A 25,756-nucleotide genomic window follows, 5' to 3' on the forward strand; every position below is an offset into this window, starting at 1 on the left:
AGGTGTTGTTGCATGCGGGCATAGACTGCTTCATTATCTAAGGAGTTGCGAATGGCACTGAACACTGTGCAGTCATAAGCGAACTTCCCCCTTTCTGACCTTACATTGGAGGGAAGGTTATTGATGAAACAGCTGAAGATGGTTGGGCCAAGGACACTGCCCTGAGGAATTCCTGTAGCGATGTCCTGGGGCTGTGATGATTGACCTCCAACTACCACAACCATCTTCCTTTGTGCTAGGTATGACTTCAGCCAGTGGGGAGTTTTCTCCCCCGATTCCCATTGACTTCAATGGACCGGCAGCGCCTCAATTTTAAAATTCTCATCCTTGTTTTTAAATCCCTCTATGGCCTCAACCCTCACTATCTCTGTAACATCCTCCAGCCCTACAACCCTCCAAGATCTCTGAGCTCCTCAAATTCTGGTCTCTTGTGCATCCCCAATTTTAATCACTCCAACATTGGCAGCTGTGCCTTCAATTTCCTAGGCCCTGAGCTCTGGAAATCCTTCCCTAAACCGCTCCCCCCTCTCTACCTCTCTCTCCTCCTTTAAGATGCTCCTTAAAACCTACCTCTTTGACCAACAACTTGAATTTATGTAGCACCTTTAATGTAGCAAAACATCCCAAGGCACATCACAAGACACACAAATTTGACACTGCGCCACAGAAGGAGATATCAGGACAGATGACCAAAAACTTGGTCAAAGAATTTGGTTTTAAGGAGCATCTGTGCTGTAAGATTCTATGATTCTTTAAGTTCACAGGATAACTTTGTTTGAGGAAGGCTATGCAGATCATCATTCATCCATCCAAAAAGATACTAAACTACAGGTAGAACGTCCCGAATCCGGCAACCTCGGGACCGAGGCCGAGCCGGTTTTCGTGTTTTTCCGGACTTCAGAACGTGTTTCTGATGTCTAAAGTCCGGAAACACCCGAGCCCAGGTTGCGATATTTCTGGACTTCGGACATCAGAAACACGTGCCGAGTCCGGAAATGCCTGGGCCCAGGTTTCGGTTTTTGGTAAGGCTCCCTCAGGGTGTCCGGATTCCGGAACATTTTACCGATTCCGGACCCCTGCCACCAATCGTCCCGGAATCCGGATTTCGGAACACTCCGGATTTGGGACACTCAACGTGTACCCCCATTGCAGTATCCAATTGTTTCTTAAATAATTCCAGGGTTTTCATCAACATTAATCTATGCAGCAGTCTATTCCATATGTTAATCACTCCTTTATGTGAAGAATTTCCTGTATCAGTCTGAAATTTATCTTTTACTAATTTGGCTGTGCCCCATTACTGTCACAATTTACTTCAAAAGAATCTCAAATTAAGAAATTTCTCATTATATGTTATGTTTTTGGTTAGATCAGATGAAATAGCAGCGCTAGTCAGAGTTTTGTTATTTTGTTTCTCATATGTATATTACAACACTTCTGTAACAAGGTAATTAGCCATTAAGCATTTAAAAAAATTTCAACAGAGAGCATTCACTTATTTCCAAATTGTCCCAGTATAACACAGTATGATTTAATTATTGGCCCGGAATTTGTGGTCTGGATGACGGCGACTAGAGCGTTTACTGTCATTCCGCCTTTGAAACTGACCGCAACTTCAGGATTTAGTACATGTGGGAAATCCTGAAGTTGGGTCTGTCATTCACTGCTCCGACACTGGTTGCACTGTGTGTCCCCCCACAGAGCCGACAATCAGTGTAATTGCTCAAACTGACGAAAACTTTGGCTCTTCTGCAGTAATTACGCTGTTTAATAGCCGACTAAAAGTTAGACCCAAAGGGATTCGGTGTAACTGGGGTTTTAACAGCGTATTGGCTGCTAAACAAAGGTTATGGTTCTAAAAAACTAATTTTAATTTTGTGCAGCGTCAAATTTATTCATTTTAATAAAATTTAAATTAAGAAACTTTTAAAAAGAAATTTTTAATTTTTTTTTAAAGTTTGTTAATCTTTATTTCAGGTTTGCCTTTTCCCCATGTGAGCGCCCCAATCTTTGTTTTGCTTGCTCTAATATTCTTTTAAAGTTAGAATTTTAAGAGCTTACTGACTTCCTTGCTTGCTGTCTGTGAGAATTCTGCGTTTTGATTGGCTGCTTAAACAGCTTGTTAACATCACAGCAGTTCGCACTAGGGGATCCCCACTAAACTCCGTTGATTTGAACTACGCGTCGGAAACCTGAACTTCCCGACACAGAGACCGCGAGATCTTTGTGCGAAGATTACTTCAGGGCCAGCGGCAAATGCCTTTGCTTTGCTGCTGACCGCAAATTCTGGGCCATTTATTTTCCACTGTTCAGCTGCACAACACTTGGCCAGACATCACACTGTGTCATATCATAATACGCATCATAAAAAAGGCATGGATAAGGGTTTCAGCAGCAGATGAGCTGAGGCAGATTTTTAAGTTATGTCATAGGTAAATTGGAATTAATGAGTGGAGACAAAACAAACACAAAAAAAGTACTGCATTATGACCATCTGTGTATGTTGTATCAGTGTAAAAGCTACCTTCCCCATCTTTTGCAGATTGTAAAAACACATATTAAAATACCATTTACACATTAGCTTTGAAGTAAGAACTTGGTTCATTATTTTCATAGATTAAGGCATTACAATGACTATATAAAACCAATCTTTTATTCTGGTCCTGAACACTAGTTTTGACTCCACAATGTGCGAGCTTTTTTATCCCAATCAACAGGAAGCCCGCCCGGAACGCAGCCTGACTGATAGGCTTGGCTCCCTGTCTGGCAGGGAACCCCCAGGTAGAGTTCCTGCTGCTGGGATTGACATCGCGAAGGGGATTTGAGGTGAGGAGTGGGTGGGTCCAGCGTGGTATGGAGGGTCGGGGGTTGATCACGAGGAGTTGGAGACAGATCAGAGGCAGAGATGGGGGTTGGGAGGGTCGGTGATCGTGGGGAGGGGGTTGGTGATATCATGTGGGGGACCCGATCGTGTGGAGGGAGGCAGGTTAGCTTGGGGGGCTGGGAGGAAGCACTCCTACTCTTCCTGGCCCACAACCAATGCTGGAAAGGCACTTACCTCTTCAACATAGCAGTACTAGCCCCCTTTTAGCTGCTGGGTTTCCTGAGGCACAGGAAACCGGCCGGCCAGGATTAAATTTAAAATGGAGCTAAAATGTGAGGCACACAGTCTCATTAAAATATTAAATGAGCAACCTGCCTCCTGGGAGCAGGTTGGTTGCCCGCCCCTTGTCCCGCCTCTGTTAAAACCAGAAGTGGGCAGGTTCGAGGCGGGTTGGGTTTGAGATGATTAATATTTTTACATCACACCCGACCCAAACCCACCTGTATTTGGGTTTTTAAATTTCCCTCAAAGGATCAGAGATTTAGAGACAAATGGAAACAGATGGTAGAATCTTTTTAAACTTAAATTTTTTTACAAAACTGATGTACTGTACACCCGTGGATTGCTTCTAATGTCTTCTTTGTGAGTATGACTTTGACTTATTTAAAGCAGTTCCCCCTCCCCCCACAATCGATTTAATTACTGGGAAGAAATAAAGTAGGTTAAAGCTGCATATCCTAATGCAGTTTGATGTGGTGTTGAGGCAGAGAGACAGTCCACGGTTCGCTCCCTGAACTGTATTGTGTTAGTTGATCTCAGCCAGGGCAGTAATAGTGGGTGCTACAATTAAGCTCAGCACCTCAGCATAACTGGTCTGAAGGGGTGGCAGTGGTGGGGAGGGGAAAGGGGGAGATATAAGCTAAGGTTCCAATACCTGTTTAGTAATCAATCAACCCACTGAAAAATGCAAGTGTATGAATGCTAAGTGAAAGCAGAATTGGCCTTAAGAACATAAGAAATAGGAGCAGAAGTAGGCCAGTCGGCCCTTCGAGCCTGCTCCGCCATTCAATGAGATCATGGCTAATTTTCTGCCTTAACTCCATTCACCGGCCCTATCGCCATATCCCTTGATGCCGTTACTAGTCAGAAATCTATCGACTTCTGTTTTGAATATACCCAATAACTGAGGCTCCACAGTCCTCTGGGGTAGAGAATTCCAAAGATTCACCACCCTCTGTGTGAAGAAATTTCTTCTCATCTCAGACCTGAATGGCCTACCCTTTATCTTGAGGCTGTGGCCCCTGGTTCTAGACTCCTCAGCCAAGGGAAACATTCTCCCAGCATCCATCCTATCAAGCCCTGTAATAATTTTGTATGCTTCAATGAGATCCCTTCTCATTCTTCTGAATTCAAGAGAATACAGACCTAGTTTACTCAATCTCTTCTCATTCGACAATCCCGCCATCCCAGGAATCAATCTCGTGAACCTTCGTTGCACTCTCTCTATAGCAAGTATATCCTTCCTTAGGTAAGGAGACCAAAATTGTACACAGTACTCCAGGTGTGGTCTCACCAAGGCCCTATACAATTGGAGTAAGACTTCTTTACTCCTGTACTCAAATCCTCTTGTAATGAAGGCCAGCATACCATTTGCCTTCCTAATGGCTTGCTGCACCTGCACATTCACGTTCAGTGACTCATGTACAAGGACACCCAGGTCCCTTTGAGCATCTGCATTCCCCAATTTTTCACCATTTAGGAAATACTCTGCCTTTCTGTTTTTTCTACTAAAGTGGATAACTTCACATTTATCCACATTATTATATTCCATCTGCCATGTTCTCGCCCACTTACTGAGCCCGTCGAGATCCCCTTGAAGCCTCTTCACATCCTCTTTGCAACTGACACTGCCACCTAGCTTTGTATCATCAGCAAATTTGGAAATGTTACATTTAGTCCCCTCATCCAAATCCTTGGTGTATTGTCACCCACAAGTTCAAATGGCGATGCTGATACTCGCAACTAGTCTCTCACATAATTAAAGACACTTGGGTGAGGTAGTGGAGGACTACTGGAGCCGGTAGATCCATACCCAGGATGAGTCAGTGCCTTCAGGCAAGAAGGGAGTAAAAAAATGTTATCCAGTTATAAATTGTTGGTTTAAAAGTGCTTATTTAACAGAATAGCTGAGCTGACATTGACATCATCCACCCATGAACTGCTAAAAAGAATAGTGGAAGCTGAAAGTTACATATCATGGTTACTCCGCCCAACAATTTAACAATTCAATAAAAACCTCATCATTATTTTTAACTTCAAGCCCAGTTAGATAATAGATTAGGCTGATTGCAGGCCACAGATTGGCACTAGCATTTATATCAGACAGCTCATACTATACAATTGTCAGTCAACAAATCGGGAATTCCATGCAAAACAGAGAATTGGGAAGAAATTAAGACAGGAATAAGTTACTTAGCACAGTAACTGTGCTACAAAAAGAGTTAATAACATTAGCAGAACAGAATAACAATGTACGAATCATTGCTCATTCTACCAATCAGTTTCCCTGAAGAAAGACCATTTGGATGTACTACCATGTGTTTAGGCAATAATTGAACTCTTCAAAAACTGCTGCATAGTCCTTTATGCAGCCCCTCCCGGGAAAGCAGTTCCTGCCTATAAGTGCCATGACCCACTGAGCATTAGCCAGTTTATTGGACCACCAGGAAGAATTAAAAGATAGAAGCTATTATCAGCTTAACTGGGTTCATGAGGAGTAGGTCCTGCACAGCCAGCAGCAATCGCAATGTAAACCTGCCAGATTTACTGAGGTCAGCGACCAAACAAATTGTTTTCTATGCAAACTTCAGGGACTTACCTTGTTCAAGGAAAATTTTTGAGAATCATCAGGATGCACAACACATTGGGACTGATAATGCAGTCTCAAGGCAGCAGCATTAGGACCACTGCACATCGAATTACAAGCTAATAGTGCGAGGTCAGGTCACTTGCGCATTTAGAAGATGACCCTGCAACTGCAGGCACCAGAGCAAGTGAGAAAGTTGCTGCAGCAGTCTGCATGTTTAGGGCCTTATCTGTAGTCATTTCAGTAGACTGGCAAAGAGGTTCAGATGTGGTATTCCCCTGAGAGACATCGCCGGACAATAAAGACTGTACAGTATAGGTTTACCAGGATGATGCCAGGGATGGGAAACTATAGTTATGAGATGTTGAGAGTATTTCCACTGGAGCAGAAAAGGCTAAGAGGAGATTTAATTGAGGGTTTTAGAATTATAAAACATTCTAATAGTGTGAATAGAGAAGACTATTTTCTCTGCTGAGGAGTCAGCAATTTAAAACTCACAAAGAGGGAGGAGAGGGGCTGGGAGAAAATTCTTTACTCAAAGGAACACGAGTTACACATAAGAAACAAATGAAATCAATCTTTTGGATCTGTGATTTGGTCACAATTTTAAAAAACTTGCTATTGCTGAAAGTTAGATTTCCCCCCCCTTTACTCATCAATTTTCTCCTCACACCTTTCCTCTCCTGATGTCGACGACTCTTAACTGGGATACAGTTCCATAAGTGTCAGTGCCTTCTAGTAACTTCAACTATGGAAACTTTGTCAGTGTAAGCCAGCTATTTGACTAGTGAGTATCATAGCTGAGGCTGATGTTATTTTTATCCAACGTCCACATGCGAGTTTCCAGCAGGGATCTCTGGATAGAAATCAAGAGCAGTAATGCTGGCAGGAGCCCCTTCAGACATATGCTCAGGAGGCAGTGGGAACGTAGCAGTGGAGGTCAATGTCAGGAGTGTTACTCCAGGAACATGGATGCAGTGCAGGAAGAAGTTTAACAATCTGACATAAGTTGTCAAGGTGAATGAGTTCATCTTCAAATGGCACATCCTACTAACTGTACCACTAGCCTCATTTACTGCTGAATTCACTACTCCTCCATCATGCACCCATCAACATTCTCTATGAAAAAGTACTCAATTCTTCAATTCATATGCTTTACCTCACCTTCTGACAATTAGCACACAGCCTCGCAGCCACAACTCATAGCTCGCACACACTGGCAGCTATTCAACCATGATAGCCACATCACCCAAACATATTGCAGGGTAATCACTGACAGACTTCCCTCTTTCTTGCAGGAAAAGGTGGCGCATAACAGATGGCAGCAGGGAAGAACTGGAGGAGGACAAGCCCGCCTGCAAACTTTAACCCTCGTGGAGGAAACAGTGCTTGACATCATGGGAAGAGGCATCGATGAGGCATTGGCCATTGGCGGGCTGGAGGGATCAATCGTTAGGGTATCTGCATACCTAATTCTCCTTCTCTCTTCTGACTCAAGCTGCAGATGGTGTAAGCATGCACTTCTTACTTTCTCCTCATTACAACCCAACCCTTGTCCCTTTTTCATTTCAAATACCCAAGAACTGGAACCTTCCCAGTCAGAGGAGGAAGAGGAGATGGTGAAGAGACACCATCACTCGATCTTACACTCACAACCACCAGCTCAGATATGGACACTGTTCGTATTTCAGAGGCTAGGATAGCGGAGGGATCTGCACGTGGTGAGACACAGGGCACAAGTCCGCAGGAGCCAGGGCGGGGGGAAGAGATAGCACAGGTGCCAGCTCGCCAGAGGTCACACGCTAGTTCTGCTGCAGGGGAGTCAGATGAGGACTTTGATGGGCTAGGCTACAGCAGAAGGTTGATTGATGTACATAATCAAATGACTGGTGCAATGGAAGGCATGCCAGGAAGTCTGTGCACAGTGAAAGAGCATGGAGGAGTCCAGCACCAACTTAGCACAGGGCTTTGCGCAGAGCTTGGAACCCATCCTTTCCAATATACAATGGGTGGTCACCTCCATCAGCACACCTGTGGAACCCAGCATGATGCAGCATCTGATGACCGATGTCATAGCTTGCATTGCAGCATAAACAGCTTCGATCAAAGGTCTGAGCGCTGTAGTGGAAACTCAAGACTGCTGACTTGCAAGCTCAGACTGCTGCCATTGTGGTGCTACATACCACTGTTCAAATGGGCTTCCAGTGTGTCACAACAGTCCATCAATCTGTTCTCCAACACATCAGTAGAATTACTGAGGCGCCGCCCTGACAGAGTGGCCGTTGCTCCATTGAGCACAAATCTGCAGTCCTCTCTCAGGATGACCACTCCGTCAGTGTCCTTGCTGTTGTCTATCAGCCAGCCAGCCCAGACTGCTGCAGCTCAGGCAGAGATGGTGCAGTCTGAAGCCGGGCCTTCTAGGCCCAGAGCTGCTTGAGGTCCCCCTCCAAGGCCATCTGCAGTCTCCTCACAATCGAAGGTCCCATGCTGCAACCACTGGGAAGCAAATCATTGGAGCACTAGGATAGGCAAAGGCACACAGAACACAGGCACTGCGGGACTGCACACGGGTGATTAGTTTATTTTTGTATGCATTATGTAATCACTGACTTTATAAAATTGGATTGGGATGTGCATTTTCTGGTGGTTTTTATTTGTGTGTTGTCGGAAAGAGGACAATGTGATGGTTAGTGATAGAGGAAAGGTAAGGAGTGTGGGACTGTTGGTGAATGGGGAGGTGTGGTTGAGGTTACTGACATCGCTCATGAATTATTTGATCACGTAGAGCCTGGGCATAAAGGGGCTATTTATGTTGTAGCCTTCCTTCCTCTTCCTGTTTCTCTTCCTCCACATGCTCCTGCTCCTCAGCTTCTCGCCTGGATCATGTCAAGGGCTATTCCCTCATAATGGTGAGGTTGTGTAGCATGCAACAAATCTTGATACTTGTTCAGCTGAGTAGTGTAGGGCTCCTCCAGAGGGATCCAGGCAGCGGAAGCGTTGCTTGAGGATGCCGGTGGTGTGTTCTATAATGTTCTTTGTGGCAGTATGGCTCTCATTATAGGTCTGTTGTGCACGTGTGTGAGGCTCCCCAACCAAAGTCATGAACGGATAACTCTTGTCGCCCAGTAGCCAGTCTTTGAATTACCATGGTGGGTCAAATACAGGTGGCACAGAGGACTGCCACAGAATGAAGGAATCGTGACTGCTGCCAGGATAACGGGCATTTACCTGCATGATGCACTGCCTTTGGTCACCCATTTGCAAAGCCTTTCGGTTCATGAAAATGGCCAAGTTCATATGAGGTGCACAGAAGGCAATGTGCGTGCAGTCAATGGCACCCTGCAGCATGGGGAAGTCTGCAATCTGTGCAAACTCTTGTGCTCGTTCCGCCTGCTTGTTTCTGACAAGAGGGAATGAAGTTAAACTATTTCTCTGTATACAGAGAGATTCAATGACGTCCCTTATGCAGCAGTGCACTGCAAACTGCGAGACGTTGCTTACATCCCCAGCAGCAGCCTGGAAGGAGGCAAGACACATAAAAGTTAAGAGCCACAGTCACCTTGACAGCCACAGAGCCCTGCTTTGAAGTTGCAGTTGTGGCTGCAGCAGTTGGCAGATTTCAGTCACAACCTCTTTAGTGAAGCAAAGACATCTCAAGCATTGGTCCTCACTGAAGTTGAGCTAAGAGAATTGCTCCCTAAAGACCCTCGGCAGATATGGCCTCCTGCGAGAGCCCTTCTCCCGCTCCTCCTCCTCCTCCCTCTTCTAGCAGCTTGTCCTGCTCTGCACGGCCTCTCTTCATTCTCCCCGTCTTCAATTCCCAGCGGAAGCCCTACCAGGCCACCCATGTCTGGAAGCAACTTGTTTCAGCACAAGCTTTTAAACAAACAAAAAAGTACTTCAGCAGCAGACAGACTACTCCCTGTAGACTATTCAAACTTTAGCCAAGAATATCAAAGCTCCAAAAACAGGTACAATTGCACCAGCAGCCAGGAGAAATAATCCAGCAACGAACCTGCAAGCAGTTCATCATCCCTTTGAATAGCGCTGGTGGGGGTCCTTCATTCCGTTTAACATCATATTCAGCTGTGCGAGGTTAAGGTAGGGTGATGGCTGGAGTGGGTCACTGGAAAATGGCAGTGCTGGCGTCAAATCAGTGTTGCACACTGATTTGTGTCATGATCTGCCTGCTCTGCATGTTGCTGGTGGTCGTTAGGTACACACGCGCAGACCACTTTACTGAGATGATGTCCTGTGGACCTCCCGTTGAAAGTGTGCCTGCGCATCTCGGACCTCATTCTTGAGCGTAAGGTGGCTGCGTAGCGCCTAAAAAATGGGCACTACACAGACCAATTCAGCCCCCACAGTGTCCTGATTATACTGATTTCTCTTTTATTTCCATTAGAATTTGTTTTAAAACGTAACAGTTGGTTCGGGGGCACCTGTGAAGAACGGTATAACACTAACTGTAGTGGTAATTAGATTATTTTTCACATAGGCTCTAGAACAAATACAAGTGCAAAAAAATGTTTTACTTATTGCATTTCAACTGCACTTAGTGATATAGTAGGCTTGCTCAAGTAAATGTTCACGGTCTGAAGCACTTATGGACCTAAACCTTTTCAAATCTAATTATACTACACAAAGCAAGGCTGGCAGTACGGTGACATTTTTACAACAGTGGAGTCCCTTGTTGCCTAGAAACATGTGAAGCATACCAAAATAGACCATCTAAAATAGACCATCAGACCAAGCATCTGATTACACCATTGCAATATCACTGCAACAACATGAACCTTGTGGGATAGTAATACAAGAGGTCCACATGGTCAGGTTTGCTTCAGAGTAGCATCAGTATTGAAGTCACCTTGACATGAATTTAGCAGTTTAAAATTAAGTTAAACAGCTTATGTTAACATTTTTTACTATTAAGATGTTCAATAAAGTTTAAGTTGGCAAAATTAATAAAAATGCATATTAGCGGCCAACTTAAACAATCAAGTTTAAGTCTCAACACAACCAACATTCAGCTAGACAGTAAGCTGATGGCCTTGCACCAAACAATGGCAAAGGGACAATCAAATGGCAGGAAGTTAAACCCACTGGGGGTCGTGGACATTCCAACTTCAGTATCTTTTAAGAGTTGTCCACGAAGATAGCCACAATTGACATTCCTTCAGAAAAAACCTGCACATATGAGTCAGGAGATTATAAAAGGAGAGAAATGAGGACGGGCATTCTCTATCGACCCAAATGGCTGCTTCACTCAACTAATTATCTTTGTCGTTTTAGACAAGGAAAATAATTTAATTCCCACTTCTTTGCATTTGCATATTAGAACATACTGCATCCATATTTAAAAACACACATTTGTTTAAAAAAATGATGGTCCAAGCAATTTCTTAAAAATAGTATCACAAACAAATTCAATTAAAAATTTCTGATATTTATCAGCATCTTCACCTACAGAATTAAATACCAAGGTGTCCGTCTTAGCTCAGTGGTAGCACTCTCAATTCTGAGTCAGACGATTGTGGGTTCAAGCCCCACTCCAGAAACTTGAACACATAATCTAAGCTGACACTTCAATGAAGTACTGTGGGAGTGCTACACTCTCGGAGGTGGCATCTTTCGAATGAGACATTAAACCAAAGCCTTTTCTGCCCCATCAAGTAGATGTAATAGATCCCATTGCAGTATTCGAAGAGGAGCAGGGATGCTGAAACCCATATACCTGCCTTTGTGTACGGAACCGTCCGCTGCGTGTGGAATGCATTATGCGGGCTATTATTAATCTTGACTGTATACAGGGGCAATAGATTTGCACGACATGACAGAAAGCAAAGTTTCTGGAGCAGCAATTGGCTACATTATGCAGTATCAGAGAGGATGAGAGGTTTCTGAAGTGTACTATCCAAGAAGCAGTCCTAGGCAGCTCAGGACACAAGGATAATGCAAAAAAAAGAGAAATGGGTGAACGCTTGTAGAAGCAGCAGAGGTAAACAGGGCTTACAGTTGCATGGAACCTCTGATTTACTGGAATTACGCAACAGATTGGACAAGTATAAGGCGGGCTGTGACAGTGACTATGAGGATGGTGCTCCTGAGCAACAATGGCATTGTGGAGCAAGGGACTGTTTTTTTAATTTTATTTACTCATTCACAGGATGTGGACATTTATTGCCCATCCCTAGTTGCCCTGGAGAAGGTGGTGGTGAGCCGCCTTCTTGAACCGCTGCAGTCCGTGTGGTGAAGTTACTCCCACAGTGCTGTTAAGTAGGGAGCTCCAGGATTTTGACCCAGCAGCGATGAGAAAATGGCAATATATGTCCAAATCAGGATGGTGTGCGACCTGGAGGAGAACTTCGAGGTGGTGATGATCCCATGCGCTTGCTTCCCTTGTCCTTCTAGGTGGTAGAGGTCCTGGGTTTGGTAGGTGCTGGACAGAACCATTGGTGAGTTGCAGCAGTGCACCTTGTAGATGGTACACACTGCAGCCACGGTGTGTTAGTGGTGGAGGGAGTAAATGTTTAAGGTGGTGGATGGGGTGTCGATCAAGTAGACTGCTTTGTCCTAAATGGCGTCGAACTTCTTGAATGTTGTTGGAGCTGTACTCATCCAGGCAAGTGGAGAGTATTTCATCACACTCCTGACTTGGAAAGGAGGAGGGAAAAGGAGAGGGTGGAGGAACGAGCAACTGAGGTATTGACTGGGTGTGTTCGCCCATTTCTTCATGGGGGACCATCTTGAGCTCAGTGGGGTCTGGGCATTTGTTCTTATTAGGCGAAAGGTGAAGGCCGAGTTTATGCTCAGTGAGGGGAAGTGGAAGGCCGTGTGTTTCCTTAGTGGACGGGGGAGGGAGTGGTAAAGTCGTCTTTGTCCTCAGTGGGATATGGTGGTAGGTCGGTTTTATCCTCACTAGAGATAGGGAAGGAGTTATCGGCAGGAACTCTTTGTCCTCAGCAGGGAGCTGTAAATCCCAAGTTTGCTCTCAAGTTAAGGGTTTGTTTGAATGTTGGACATCTTCGACGTGAAGGGTCGTTTTGTGTACTGATTTCTGCTTTGTGGTGGTGGTGCTCTGATATTAGTTCAATGGAGGTGTGACAGTGGCCTAATTGCTGGTGAGTGAGGAGTGGGGTGAGGGGTGCTGGGGGGCAGTGCACTTTCTTCTGCTTGATGAGTAGAGTTTGATCGCTATATTTCTGTTCAGTTAGGTGTGATCACTGAAAGGGTTTCTGTGTGGCGAGGAGTTGGTGGAGGATTTCTGATTGAGTGTGGATGCCCCACTTTCAGCTGAATAGGGGCAGGAGGATGGAGAGGTGCTGTAATTTGTGCTTAGTTGCGGGGGGGAGGATTCTGCCTTTTCTTTGCTCAGTGGGGGTCAAGAAGTTGTGATGTCTGCTCAGTAAAGGGGGGGGGGGCGCAGTACAGAAGGTTTCCTGTTAATTTCAACTGCCTGAGGTCTTACAATTTCTTACTTTGATTTGTGCAGCATGGCAAACTGGTACTGCTGCAGTTTGTGCACTTGGAATCCTTTGTTTTCAACAATTTGTCACTTCAGTGTGCTGTTGGGCATCATATTGTTCATGTCTGACTGCTGAGGGACTGGGGAGGCTGTGATCTTTGATCATTTGGATGGGGCATTTGTGGCTGACCACAATGTCTGATAAGTGGGGGGGGGAAGGGGGGGGACATGTCAATCTATTTTCAGTGGGGTGGGAGGGGTGGAGGTGGCATTTGGTCATTGTTGGAGAGATGCTTTTCCAAAGTTTGTTGTGTGATTGGGTGCTAATAATCTACGCTTTTCTCATTCTCTGCGATCTTCTGTTAATTGTTGTGGGTGAGCAGTACTGCTGGTTACAGATACAAGGGAGCTGATTGCAGAATAGGTATCCCATTTGGCTTCTTCAGTCCACTATTTAATTTTTTTTTTATTCTTTGCACACTGGGCAACCAAGAGAATGATCCATTTAATTTGTGATTTCAAGCTTCCATTAGTTGTTTTGTCACAATGTGGGTGTGTTTATCTGCATTATGAACTTAGAGTTGACCAGATGACTGAGTTTTTACCGTTGATATTCGCTTTCCTTATCTCGGTTTCGATATCACGCAACAGCAAAAATTAGCAGAACTCAAAAGTGGATGAGTCACGTGGCTCCGATGGCAAGACATAGACAGGTCAGTGGAATGGGCAAACTGGTGGGAGATGCAATTTAATACAGCTAAGTTTGGGAGAAAAAACAAGAAATTGGAGTATACACATAATGGAAAGACACTTAAGAGTATAGATGAACAGAGAGTCCTAGGGGTTCAAATACATAATTGCTTGAAAATGCGAATACAGGCAGATGAAGCCATAAAAAAGGCCAATAGAATTTTAGATTTTATAAATAGGAGCATAGAGTACAAGAGTAAATAAATAATAATGAATTTATACAAAACATTGATTTGATCACAGTTAGAGCACGGCGTGCAGTTTTCAGTGCTCCATTATTGAAAGTACTTTAAAGCCACTGAAACCATACAGCATAGACTCACTAGGATAATGCTAGCGATGGGAGACTAGTTTTAAGGAGCTACTGGGATTTTTTTTTTTTTTTTTTTTTAAACTGGAATAGAGAAGGGTAAGAGAAGTTTTAAGTAAGAGGTTTTTAAAATGATAAAGGATTTGGATAGAGTGAATAAGGAAACACTTTCTTCCTGTTAGAAAGTCAGTGATAAGAGGTTATCAATTCAAAATATCACTAAGAGAGTGAGGAGAGAGATTCGGAGAAATTTATTTACACAGATGGTTATTAGAGCATAGAATGCCTTGCCATAAGGAATGGTTAAGGCAGAGGCCATTGCATTTTATCAGTAAAATTTGGACAGATGATGATACAGGGCTATAGGGAGAGTGGAATTAGTTTTGGATTGCTTTAGCAAAGAACTGGCACACATGCGATCGGCCAAATGGCCTCCTTCTATGCTGTAAACATCTATGGTTCTGTTGGCAGCATCACAGTGAAGCACACAAAACTATCAGTGCAGAGTTTATACCAATGTTCTGCTGCTAGAAATGTACTCTGTCCAAAACAAGATCATCATCCTTTAGGTGTAAAACTCCCATCTAATATAGGAGAATTGGTAGGTATTCTGTGCACAGATGCTTCTAAAATTTACAGCATTGTCACATCAATTTAGAGAAATGCACCACCTGTACACTTCTGCTTGCAGTTCATGGACTACCAAGCTTTGCACAGACATAAACTTGTAATAACATATATAATTCATATAAATGTCTTGGTATTAAAACCCAGACATCCACAAGGATTGCACTTACCTATAAGCAAGTGATACAGCCCAAGCACTGGCAGCACAATAAAGGCAATCTCGAACTTTAGCCTTATTACAATTACCAACTGTTTTGGTGGGGAAAAGACCTGTTGCAGGGCTCTGGTAGTTCAGCACAGTTGATTTTACTGAAAAGAAACAAAAAGCTATTCAGAGATAGTTCAACAAATGTGAGTCCATATTGTGTAAATGATGAAAGACCCATTATTATGCAAGTATAATGCAAGACTACTGATAAAATCTTCAAATCTACTTTGTCTATTGACAGCTGAGGGAATTATTAGCATCCCAGCACAAGATCATATTTAAGAATCAAGGTGGAGAACAGGGTATTCAGCCCATCCTTCTCTCCTGTTTTAGCAGCCAGCTGTATACTGAATAACAGAAAACATTAGAAACAGTCATCAAGTTAATCAGCAGCTGTGGAGAGAACCGACAAGTTGACATTTCAGGTATGGACCTTATATCACAATTGGAATATACCTTAGGGTGAAAATGGTCTTCAACGATAGCGTAAAATGGGTGATAACGAATCGACAGCCCATTTTACACGCCGCCCAATTTTCTTCCCTTTATTTTGTATTTTTTTTAAATGCTGTTCATTTGTACTATCTTCCAGTTCTGATGAAGGATCCACACCTAAAACGTTAACTTGTCTGTTCCCTTCATATATGCTGACTGTTTAGAATTTGGTTTTGTTTCACATTTCCAGCATCTGCATTTTTTTGCTTTTTGATTGTATTTTGAATAATCCCATGTTTTTGAACAATCCCATATTTTGAATACCTGGCAGATTATTCCAAAAATGTACATATCCATTTTAAATTTACTTTTCACTCATTTTCATTTTTTGTTATCTGGCATACTTATGGGTTTACTTTGAAGTAATTTTCTGGCCTTGCCACAAGATGTGGTGCAAGAGAAACAGGCTCCAATTTATAAAATTTTGGCTATACTTTTAATTCAAATTTTAGCTGGCGAAAATTGTCAAATTTAAGTGATTTCTGTTAACTGCTTCCTGAAAGGGGCTGAGATTGATTGCTTGTTTTTGAGCAAATACACAAAATTCAATCTGCAGCATTATACATTAATGGCAACAGACATCTTCATCTGGCTGTGACAAATTCTGAATGAGCAATGCCTTTGAACCACAGTATACTCCTCTTTGAAGTTGCTTAATTTGAATTAAAATCATGGGGAAAAAACCCACCCACTGAAAGCTCATTGCTGAATTTAAAGCTCTTCATTTGAATTATTAATATGAATTCGAGTTCCCGCACTAATTGGTTAATGCCCAATGAAATCTGCTGATTAATGAGAGTTCATGCTGTTCAAGCAGGCCAGAGTAACTCACCTTCCTGGGTTATCTGACCATGTCACACTAGAAAAGGCGAATGAATTAGCTAAATCATTTCTAGCTGACTCAGTTCCTGCATTGTGGATCAACCGCTTCAAAAACTGTCATGCGATCCAAGTCTAAGTCCACACGTGGGGAGGCCAGTAACAGTTCCACAGAAGATGTCGGCAACAATGTGTAATAAAATTCCTGAAAGTTTATCTTGTTTCCAGCCCAAAGACTTCTTTAATCCGAATGAAACTGGTATCTTTTTTGCAAGCTGCCTTCAAGCAGAATGCTAACTTTCAATGAAAAATGCTCAAGTAGGAAGAAAGCAAAGCAATGAAATACTGTTATGAATCGCCCTCGCATGACTCTGTGGAGGGGGTGCGGGGGCAGAAATCTACTGGTGATTAGGAACTAAATAAAATGACAGTTTCATAGTAGTGTTACTCTACTTGTAATCTAAAGAAACAATAAAAATATATTGATGACATGTGCTCTTTCTGAAAAGCAGCTGATCATTTTGACTGAAGCCTGGCATCACAAGGCCAAAATCACTTGACAATTAACAACTGTAGGGTGCACATGAAGTGCCTGCACCTAAATACAAAATCCATTGCAATTGTTTTCAGCATTGTAACTTAATTTCTCTGGTGGCGAAAGCAACTGCATCTGATCCAGTCAAAGATTCCACGCAGGCACCGGCAGCCAACTCTGAAACAGTCAACTTTGTCAAGCACACGAGTTGTCTGTTGCAACTCTCAGCAGACATGAGGTGTGAATCCATTGTGCGTGCTAGTAAAGAAGTCCTGAGCATTGCATTGCTGACCGGCACGTAAACTGTTGATGCTGAGTGCTGCTAGTGAGAGAGTGAGGAAGAGGCCCAAGCAAGTGGATGCAGTGAAAACAGATGGAGGTCACTCAGCGGGTAGCACATTCACTTGAGTCAGAAGGTCATGTGTTCAAGTCCCACTCAAGACTTCAGCACATAATCCAGGCTGACACTCCAGTGCTGCATTGTCGAAGGTATCATCTTTCGAATGAGATGTTAAACCGAGGCCCCGTCTGCCCTCTCATAAAAACATAAGAAATAGAAGCAGGAGTAGGCCATTAGGCCCTTCGAGCCTGCTCCGCCATTCAATAAGATCATGGCTTATCTTCTACCTCAACTCCACCTTCCCGCACTATTCCCGTATCCCTTAATTCACTTAATATCTAAAAAACTATCGATCTCGGTCTTGAAATACTCAACAACTGAGAATCCACAGCCCTCTGGAATAGCAAATTCCAAAGATTCACAACCCTTCGTTGAAGAAATTACTCCTCATCTCAGTCCTAAATGGCTGACCCCTTATTCCGAGAGTGTGACCCCCTAGTTCTAGACTCCCCAGCCAGGGGAAACATCCTCCCACCTCCTACTCTGTCGTGCCCTGTAAGAATTTTATGTTTCAATGAGATCACCTCTCATTTTTCTAAACTCTAGAGAATATAAGTCTAGTCTCCTCAATTTCTCCTCATAGGACAATTCCCCCATACCAGGAATCAGTCTGGTGAACCTTTGTTGCACACCCTCTAAGGCAAGTGTATCCATCCTTAGGTAAGGAGATCAAAACTGTACACAGTACTTGAGGTGTGGTCTCACTAAAGCCCGATATAATTGCAGTAAGACTTCAATCCTTTTGTAATAAAGACTAACATATCATTTGCTTTCCTAATGGCTTGCTGTACCTGCATGTTAACTTTCAGTGATTCGTGTACAAGGACACCCAGGTCCCTCTGAATACCAACATTTCCCAATCCCTCACCATTTAAAAAGTATTCTGCTTTTCTATTTTTCCCTACCAAAGTGGATAACTTCACATTTCTCCACATTATATTCCATCTGCCATGTTCTTGCCCACTCACTTAACTTGTCTATATCCCTTTGCAGTCTCTTTGCATCCTCCTCATGTGGACATGAAAGATCACACAAGACTATTTCGAACAAGAACAGGGAAGTTCTCCCCTGGCTAATATTTATCACTCAACCAACATCACTAAAACAGATTAACTGGTCATTATCACATTGCTGTTTGTGGAAGCTTACTGTGTGCAAATTGGCTACCACGTTTCCCTACATTACAACAGTGACTGCACTTTAAAAATACCTCATTGGCTGTAAAGCACTTTGGGACGTCCTGAGGTTGTGAAAGGCGCTATATAAATGCAAGTTCTTTCTTTCTTTCGAAGAAGCAACCCCCACTACATATATGGAATCCAGTTATGTGCAATTGCTGATTAAGTAGCTGACAAACAATCCAGATGTTCCAATGGAACTTTGTACTAAAATCTGTGCAGAAAAATGTGTTGTTGGCAGGAAGCAAGCCACAATCATAACTTGTTTGATCATTTTTAGGGGTTGGAGTGAAACTTTCTAGAGTGTTTTTTCCCCTAAAATGCCAGAAGCTTTTTTGTCTTTTTGTTCCCTCTCCCAGGAGCTTGTGCAGCTGGTTGGAGGTGAGGGAGTGAATGGGGGGGTCAAGGGGTGCATAAATTGCACCATGACGATAAGGGACAGACTCAATGGATCAGTTGGTCTTTTCCTGTCGTTCATCTTTCTATGATCGTATGTGCTTTTCAATAGTTGCTTTGATTTTTTATGGCATTTTTGTAGTGCTTCTATAGTGTTTGCTGTTCTGTTTCATTAGAATTGGTTAATTTTTTGTGTTGATACTCAAGAATGTTATTTTCAAAAAAAAGCTGCAATTTGGTTCAAGTATTGCTGCCTGCAGCGACTGCTTCATTTTACTTACGCTTTCTACACTCATCTCCATTTCATATTTTGCAGATTTCCTCAGGTTATGTTAGATTTGTCTGCAATCTTCCTTCAATCTGCAGCTGCTACTAACTTCGTATTAACTACTAAAGCTGAATATATAAGAGTGAAAAAAAAGCACAAATGGTTTGGTAAATAAATTGCAGATGTCTTTCCAGTAGCACAAAAAAAATCTTTCTGGCTGAGCAACATCAAGCATTGAAGTGGTTATTATAGGAGTATTCCATCATGTGTTTGTAAAAAGCAAACAGAATGATAATTATAAAGTATTGCTGCATGATTCAGATTTCTAGAAAACTTGTTATTAGTCTTGAACTCTTCAGGGTTGCAGTAAAATGTCAATATTTGTAAATGATTTTAATTAATATTTAGTACATCGCACTCTACTTGCCACCTACACACAAGCATGAGGCTGTGTATGTCTTTCAATCCGGTTACAATAATTTACACCATACGCATCATTATTCAGCCCAAGTGGTTTTCGCAAGACAATTTTTTCCAAACTTTACCAGCAGATCTTTTGTAGCATTACTCAGTGAACTGGATGCTGAACTGTTTTATTCTGTGTAACATGCAATATATTATGAGGATGACTAATTTATCATGATTGAGTTTGAGTTAGTAGTATTTTCAGCCTCAAATTCTGTGTGTACATATTTGTGCATAATGGGCCATTTGGTAAGGAGAAGAATATATTGAGTAATGGAGAAGCTATCAGTGTGCTGATATATTTTGGGAATAAAAGCAATATTGGTTAAAAATAAATGAGTGTAAAATAGAGTAAATGGTAAAGAAGTTATCTAGAAATTCCAATAAAATAAAATGAATTAATTGAAAAACAGGATGAAAATGCACATTGGAAGCCTTTATATAAGTGCAGGAAACTTTCGATTTACCGGCACCTAAATAACCGGAAATCTCGGTTAACCGGCAAAATTCAGGAGTAGGTTTTTCTTCATATTGTATTTGCCTTCTTCCATCTGTTGCTGTGCAAGGGTGTGGCTGCAGCTGTTGCTAAGCTACAGAGACGTTTGGAACTTGTGGCCATTGTTCTACAGTTGTTGCTAAGCAACAGGGTTTGTTGCTTTATACGGAGCTGTCAGCTCTCCCTATCTTTTACTATAGCGTTCAGTTATCCGGAATTTTTGATGAACCGGCACCACGTCGGTCCCGTCCGTGCTGGATAAAAAAAAGTTTCCTGTGGATGGGAGTGGTGCTGGGGTTCCAGAGTACTGGGGAGCTGTGAACCCATTTCACCATTGTATCAATAACTCCTTACAGCTTCCTTTGATCCTCAACATTATTTACTATGCCTCCTGTTTTAGTCTCATCTGCAAATCTGGACACCATTCCCTCTAGTACTATATCCAAATTGTTAATGTACACAGTGAACAGAAGCAATCCCATAGAAGAATCCTGTGGGACAATGCTACCCAGTTCCAACCATTGAGACACTGTTCTTAACTCTTATTCAGTTTCCTTCCTTTTAACCAGCTTTTAATCCAATTTGCTACCCTTCCCCTAATTCCATACCCCTTAATCTTGTCAAAAGTCCATTAATAAAAAAAGTAAACAGAAAAGGTTTTGGGCAAAATTCATAAATTAAATAAGAGCAGGAAATAGAATGGAGTTCACTAAACTTTGATAAATAAAAGTAGCAATCCAATTGGGTTCTTCCAACATTTATTAGGTAACATAATGATATGGAACAGAACTGGGCCAAAATATATTAATTAAATAACTGTAGCAAATCAAAAAGGATTACCTCAAAATGTATTAATGATCATTTATCACAGACTATTTAATAAAACAAATGAAAGTCTAAAGTGTTGTCAGGAGTGGGGCCATGACTGCCAAACATAAATTAAATATATCACACAGGCAGTGGGCAAGGGAAAAAAAAAGATTAAATTGAAGCAGCAGCCATAACGAAGGTTAATTCCTGAAATGAAAGTAAAATGAAAACAGCAGCTATAAACTATGGCAATTATTAATCCCTGAAATGAAAGCAGCAGCCAAAAATTAATTTAAAAAAATCAAAATTGACATCGCGAACAGGGCCATGATTCTCGCAAGTTACTAAGGGGGAAAAATTGGGTTGGTTTAGTGCCTCCCGTGAAATTCAGCGGGAGATTAGTGGTGGCGGTAGCCGGTAGCGCCCCTTGCCGCCGGCGATTATGTCATCGCTGTGTGCAGCGCCCTGGCCATAAACTTCCCTTGCGCCCCCTGACCTATCACCGGACGATATGTCCAACAGGGTTAGGGGGCGTCTTTGCAGCGGCGGCGACACTACTTAAAGGGCAGGTGTCGGGTGGCCATTTTTATTTTGGCCAACTGCCAGCACCTGCCCCCTTTCACTTTTTTTATGCGGAATGCCGGCCGCAATCGCTCAGCCCAGCACCCCGCTCCCTGGTGCGCACAGCGCTAGGCCCCTCCCCTTTAATCAGGGGAGGAGGCCTGCAATGACGCGGCGCTACATGCCGCCGCGTGTGGTGCTGCTGCACATAGCGCCGTGAAATTCAGTAGTAGCGCCCCAAGCAGGAGGTGGGGCGCTTTCCAGTAGCTTCAGAATGTATTTGGTGGTGGCATCATGCTGGAGGTGGCGGAAATGGCAGAGGATGATCCGTTGAATGTGGAGGCTGGTGGGTTGGAAGGTGATGACAAGGGGAACCCTATCGTTGTTCTGGGAGGGAGGGGAAGGGGTGAGAGCAGAAGTGCGGGAAATGGGACGGACACGGTCGCGAGCCCCGTCAACCATGGTAATGGGGAGTCCTCGGTTGAGGAAAAAGGAAGACACATTCGAAGTACAGGTATGGAAGGTGGCATCATCACAACATGCGACAGAAACAGAGAAACTAAGAGATGGAATAGGGTCCTTACAGGATGCGGGGTGGGAGGAAGTGTAGTCAAAGTAGCTGTGGGAGTCAGTGGGCTTATAGTAGATATTAGTTGACAGCCTATTCCTGGTCTGCAGTTACATTTCATCCTACGCCTCATCCGAAACTTTAACAAAAATCTTTTTTTCTTCCTTTCAGGTGTCAAAGATCGCAAGCTTCAACAACTCTTGCATACCATGGCCCTTCGGATCCTTCTTCCCCTTCACTTTCCTCTGACCCCATCCCACCTTCCAATCTCACCCTTTGCCGTGTTTTCACTATCCCCTCTAAGCTTCCCCTCTCTGCCCCTGAACGATCAGTCCTCAGCAAAGGCCTCAGCTTCATCTCCTAATGCCCACACATCAATTACTTTCGTGCTCGGCACAACACTGAGCTCTTCCTCCATCACCTTCACCTCCGTGCTGACTTCTCTGGCCAGGAGTCTTGCCCCCGCACAGCGGACCCTTACTCCCGTTTTGAGAATTTTCTTTCCACCTGGACCCCTCCCTCTGGCCTCTTACCCTCTCTAGATCTTTTCATTGGGAACTGCCAGCATGACATGGGCCGTCTCAATTTTTCTCGCTCTAACCTACCTCCCCCTGAACTTGTAGCATTTTGTTCTCTCAGGTCCAACCCTAACATTGTCATTAAACCTGCTGACAAGGGTGGCGTTATATTGGTTTGGTGAACCGACCTCTACCTTGTGGAGGCAGAACGGCAGCTCTCTGACAACTCCTCCTACCTCGCCCTGGACCATGACTACAGCACTGAACATCAAGCCATCGTTTCCCATACTGTCACTGACCTCATTTCCTCTGGAGATCTTCCCTCCATGGCCACCAACCTCACTGTCCCCCAACCACACACAGCCCGCTTCTACCTCCTTCCCAAGATCCCCAAAAAGGACTGCCCTGGCAGACCCATCGTTTCAGCCAGTTCTTACCCCACTAAACTGACTTCTTCCTGTATCAACTCTATTTTTTTCTCCCCTTGTCCAGTCTCTTCCCAGTTATATCCGCGACTCTTCCGGTGCCCTCCACCATTTCAACAGTTTCCTGGCCCTAACCGTTTCCTTTTCACCACTGATGTCCATTCCCTCTGCACCTCCATCCCCCACCAGAATGGCCTGAGAGCCCTCAGCTTCTTCCTTGAATGGAGGCCCTACCCACCACCACCACCCTCCTCTGCCTGGCTGAATTTGTTCTTACATGGAACAACTTCTCCTTTGACTCCACTCACTTCCTCCAAATAAAAGGTGTTGCTATAGGAACCCGCATTGGTCCTAGCTATGCCTGCCTTTTCGTGGGCTATGTGGAACATTGCTGCCTGACCTGCTGAGTATTTCCAGCATTTACTTTTTTTATTGTGAAAAGACAGCAGAACTGGAACTTGGCATCTCAAGCCAATCCTGAAGGAAAGGACTGATTTCAAATTGTCTTTCTACATCAGGATTAGACTGAAATATTTTTCTCTGTCTCTGTCCATCTTCATGCCACCATACCTTTATCAATGAATGTGTAAGGAACTTTAAATCAACAAAATTGCACAAGATAAAATAGAGGAAGAATTTGGTGGATTTTGGAGCAAGATGCTGCTAGTATCAGATATTTCTCCTGACAATAGATAAGAAATAAATTACTTTGAATATATCAAAATCATATGCCTTGCATTTGTGGATTTACAAAACGCATATGCCTTGCATTTGTGGATTTACAAAACGCATTGAAAAGTATCTAGAGATAAAACAAAATTGTAGGCAAATTATTTACGGATAAATAGCCTCATGCAACCTGAACGTAGCAGTAGTGTATATATAAATAGTAAATTATGTGAGTGGTGCACATTACGGCACAGACAGGATACGCCGACTGAACAAGTTAGCTGAGAAAAATGCAAATAAGAAATATTGCAGTCCAGAATCTACCAGAATCAATTAAGATAATTTTCCAGATTAATATTTTTCATGTGCTGTCAGTCTGGTACAATGCTTTGTGGGAGAAAGAACTTAAACCATACGCTGATAGTTCAACGGAATAGTTATGAAACCCGATTTAACACATGCTTGCTATCACACCATTACTCTGCTCTACTATTTGCCAAGATTATTTGAGAAGCATTAGTAGCAACTAGAAATAGAAATCAAGTAGAATGATGAATAGATCTGTCAAGTAATAGTAGCTGATCTCTGTAGAGTAATTTAAATGGACTGACTTCATTCGAAATCTTATTTGTATGTTGTTCTCATGTATTCTCTGTCCTCTTCTAACAAACATTTACAAATCAAAAAATGCTACCTGCTAGTAAGAACCAGCAGGGAACCAATGCCTATGTACTAAGTGCATGAAAATAAGAGAACGTGCAACACATTCAATTTGTTTTTGAATAAACAGACAACAGTAATAAAATGTAAAGAAGAAAAAGGTCCAGACTGACAGCCAGGTGGCTTCAATATTATAAATATCAATGCCTATTAATAAAAAGGCAGCAGTTCCAACATTTAAGATATCAGGTAATTCAAATTAAAATGTTATTTTTTTTAAATAAATTAAAATTCTCCCAATTTTTTTATTGTTGCAAATTTTAAAGATGTGTTTCAGATGGGCAACAGGATTATTTGTTTTATCTCGAATAAATAACTTATCACTGCACACATTTCTTGTCAGAAATTCTTACTTCCTCTGTCACAATTCTTGTCACACACTGGGCCCAATTGCCTCGCCACGAGGCCCAAACCCTTTTCAGTTTCTTGCCTCATTTAACTTTGATGGGCGAGCTGTCAGCACGAAACATGCTGGTAACAGAACATCTTGCCCATCTTGGAGGGTGGGGTATGGGGGGGGGGGGGGGGCGGTGGATTTTGGGCAGGCCCGATATCAGTTCCTGGTGCCTGCCCTTAAAGGGGAGCCATTTGTCAGTGATCATTCTCCTGCTAATGCTTCCTTCTTCCTGCCTCATATGAAGAGCTAATGGGGGGAATTTTTCAGGGGGTCAGCGGGCGCGTTTGGTGGCGGGTCGGGTGGGAAAATGTTTTTTTTGACAGCAGGTCAGGAACCTGCTGTCAAGCCACCACCACGTGACTTTCCCAAATGTCGGGTCTGTCAATGCTTAACAAACCCGACACGCAGCGGTGGGGGGACGCAATTCAACCAATTATTGGCTTGTTTAGAAGCCCTTAACAGTGATATTTACTAACCTTTTAACTTTACCAGGTCGCCCACAGATTTCACACTGCTCCTGGACCCCATCTGTTCATCTGACATGGAGGTTGAATGGCCATTGAAGCAGATGATTGGTGACAGCGTTAAAGCTTGTATAAAACCTCATAATTTACACCTGCACACTTTCCAAACCCAGAGACTCTTTGGTTTCTCCCCTTGGAAGACAAACTGTGCTTTATGCAGGCTGCACATCTTTGTAGCAAACGCTCCAGCCAGGCACACCTCATTGCAGCAATCTCTCTCACCTTTGACAGAGTGCTTCTGTCATCTCCCCTTCAACTGGTATCTACTCCATCAGAATGGGAACCACTTACACTCTCTCACCTTGGCCCTCAGAATCTGACCACAATGAACCAGCATCACCAAGCACAACAGCCGCACCAAGCTTCTCCGCAAACAACTGATGCTGCACAGTTTACCAGCACCCGACCGCATTGCTGCCCAGGACACCAAGGATGGCCTCACCATGGACAGATTTACTTCAC

At 43.2% G+C, this 25,756-nt stretch overlaps 1 protein-coding gene and 1 long non-coding RNA gene across 4 annotated transcripts in view; one reads left to right on the forward strand and one right to left on the reverse strand.

The window, feature by feature from the left end:
* The window catches only part of phkb (phosphorylase kinase, beta), a 337,093-nt gene that overhangs the window by 282,424 nt on the left and 28,913 nt on the right, over window positions 1-25,756 (reverse strand). For all 3 annotated transcript variants that reach the window (XM_085991512.1, XM_085991511.1, XM_085991510.1), the window contains one exon: window positions 15,013-15,151. In XM_085991512.1, the coding sequence (XP_085847638.1) occupies window positions 15,013-15,151 (139 nt within the window). The remainder of the gene's footprint in view (window positions 1-15,012; window positions 15,152-25,756) is intronic.
* On the forward strand, window positions 6,562-24,701 carry LOC147116501 (uncharacterized). Its single transcript, XR_015078821.1, has 3 exons — window positions 6,562-6,707; window positions 6,989-7,199; window positions 22,213-24,701. It is a non-coding gene; the product is annotated as an uncharacterized LOC147116501 (long non-coding RNA).

Source organism: Somniosus microcephalus, chromosome 6, assembly GCF_052327205.1.
Source record: "Somniosus microcephalus isolate GS21.2 chromosome 6, FLI_Smic_1.0, whole genome shotgun sequence".
NCBI lineage: Eukaryota > Metazoa > Chordata > Chondrichthyes > Squaliformes > Somniosidae > Somniosus > Somniosus microcephalus.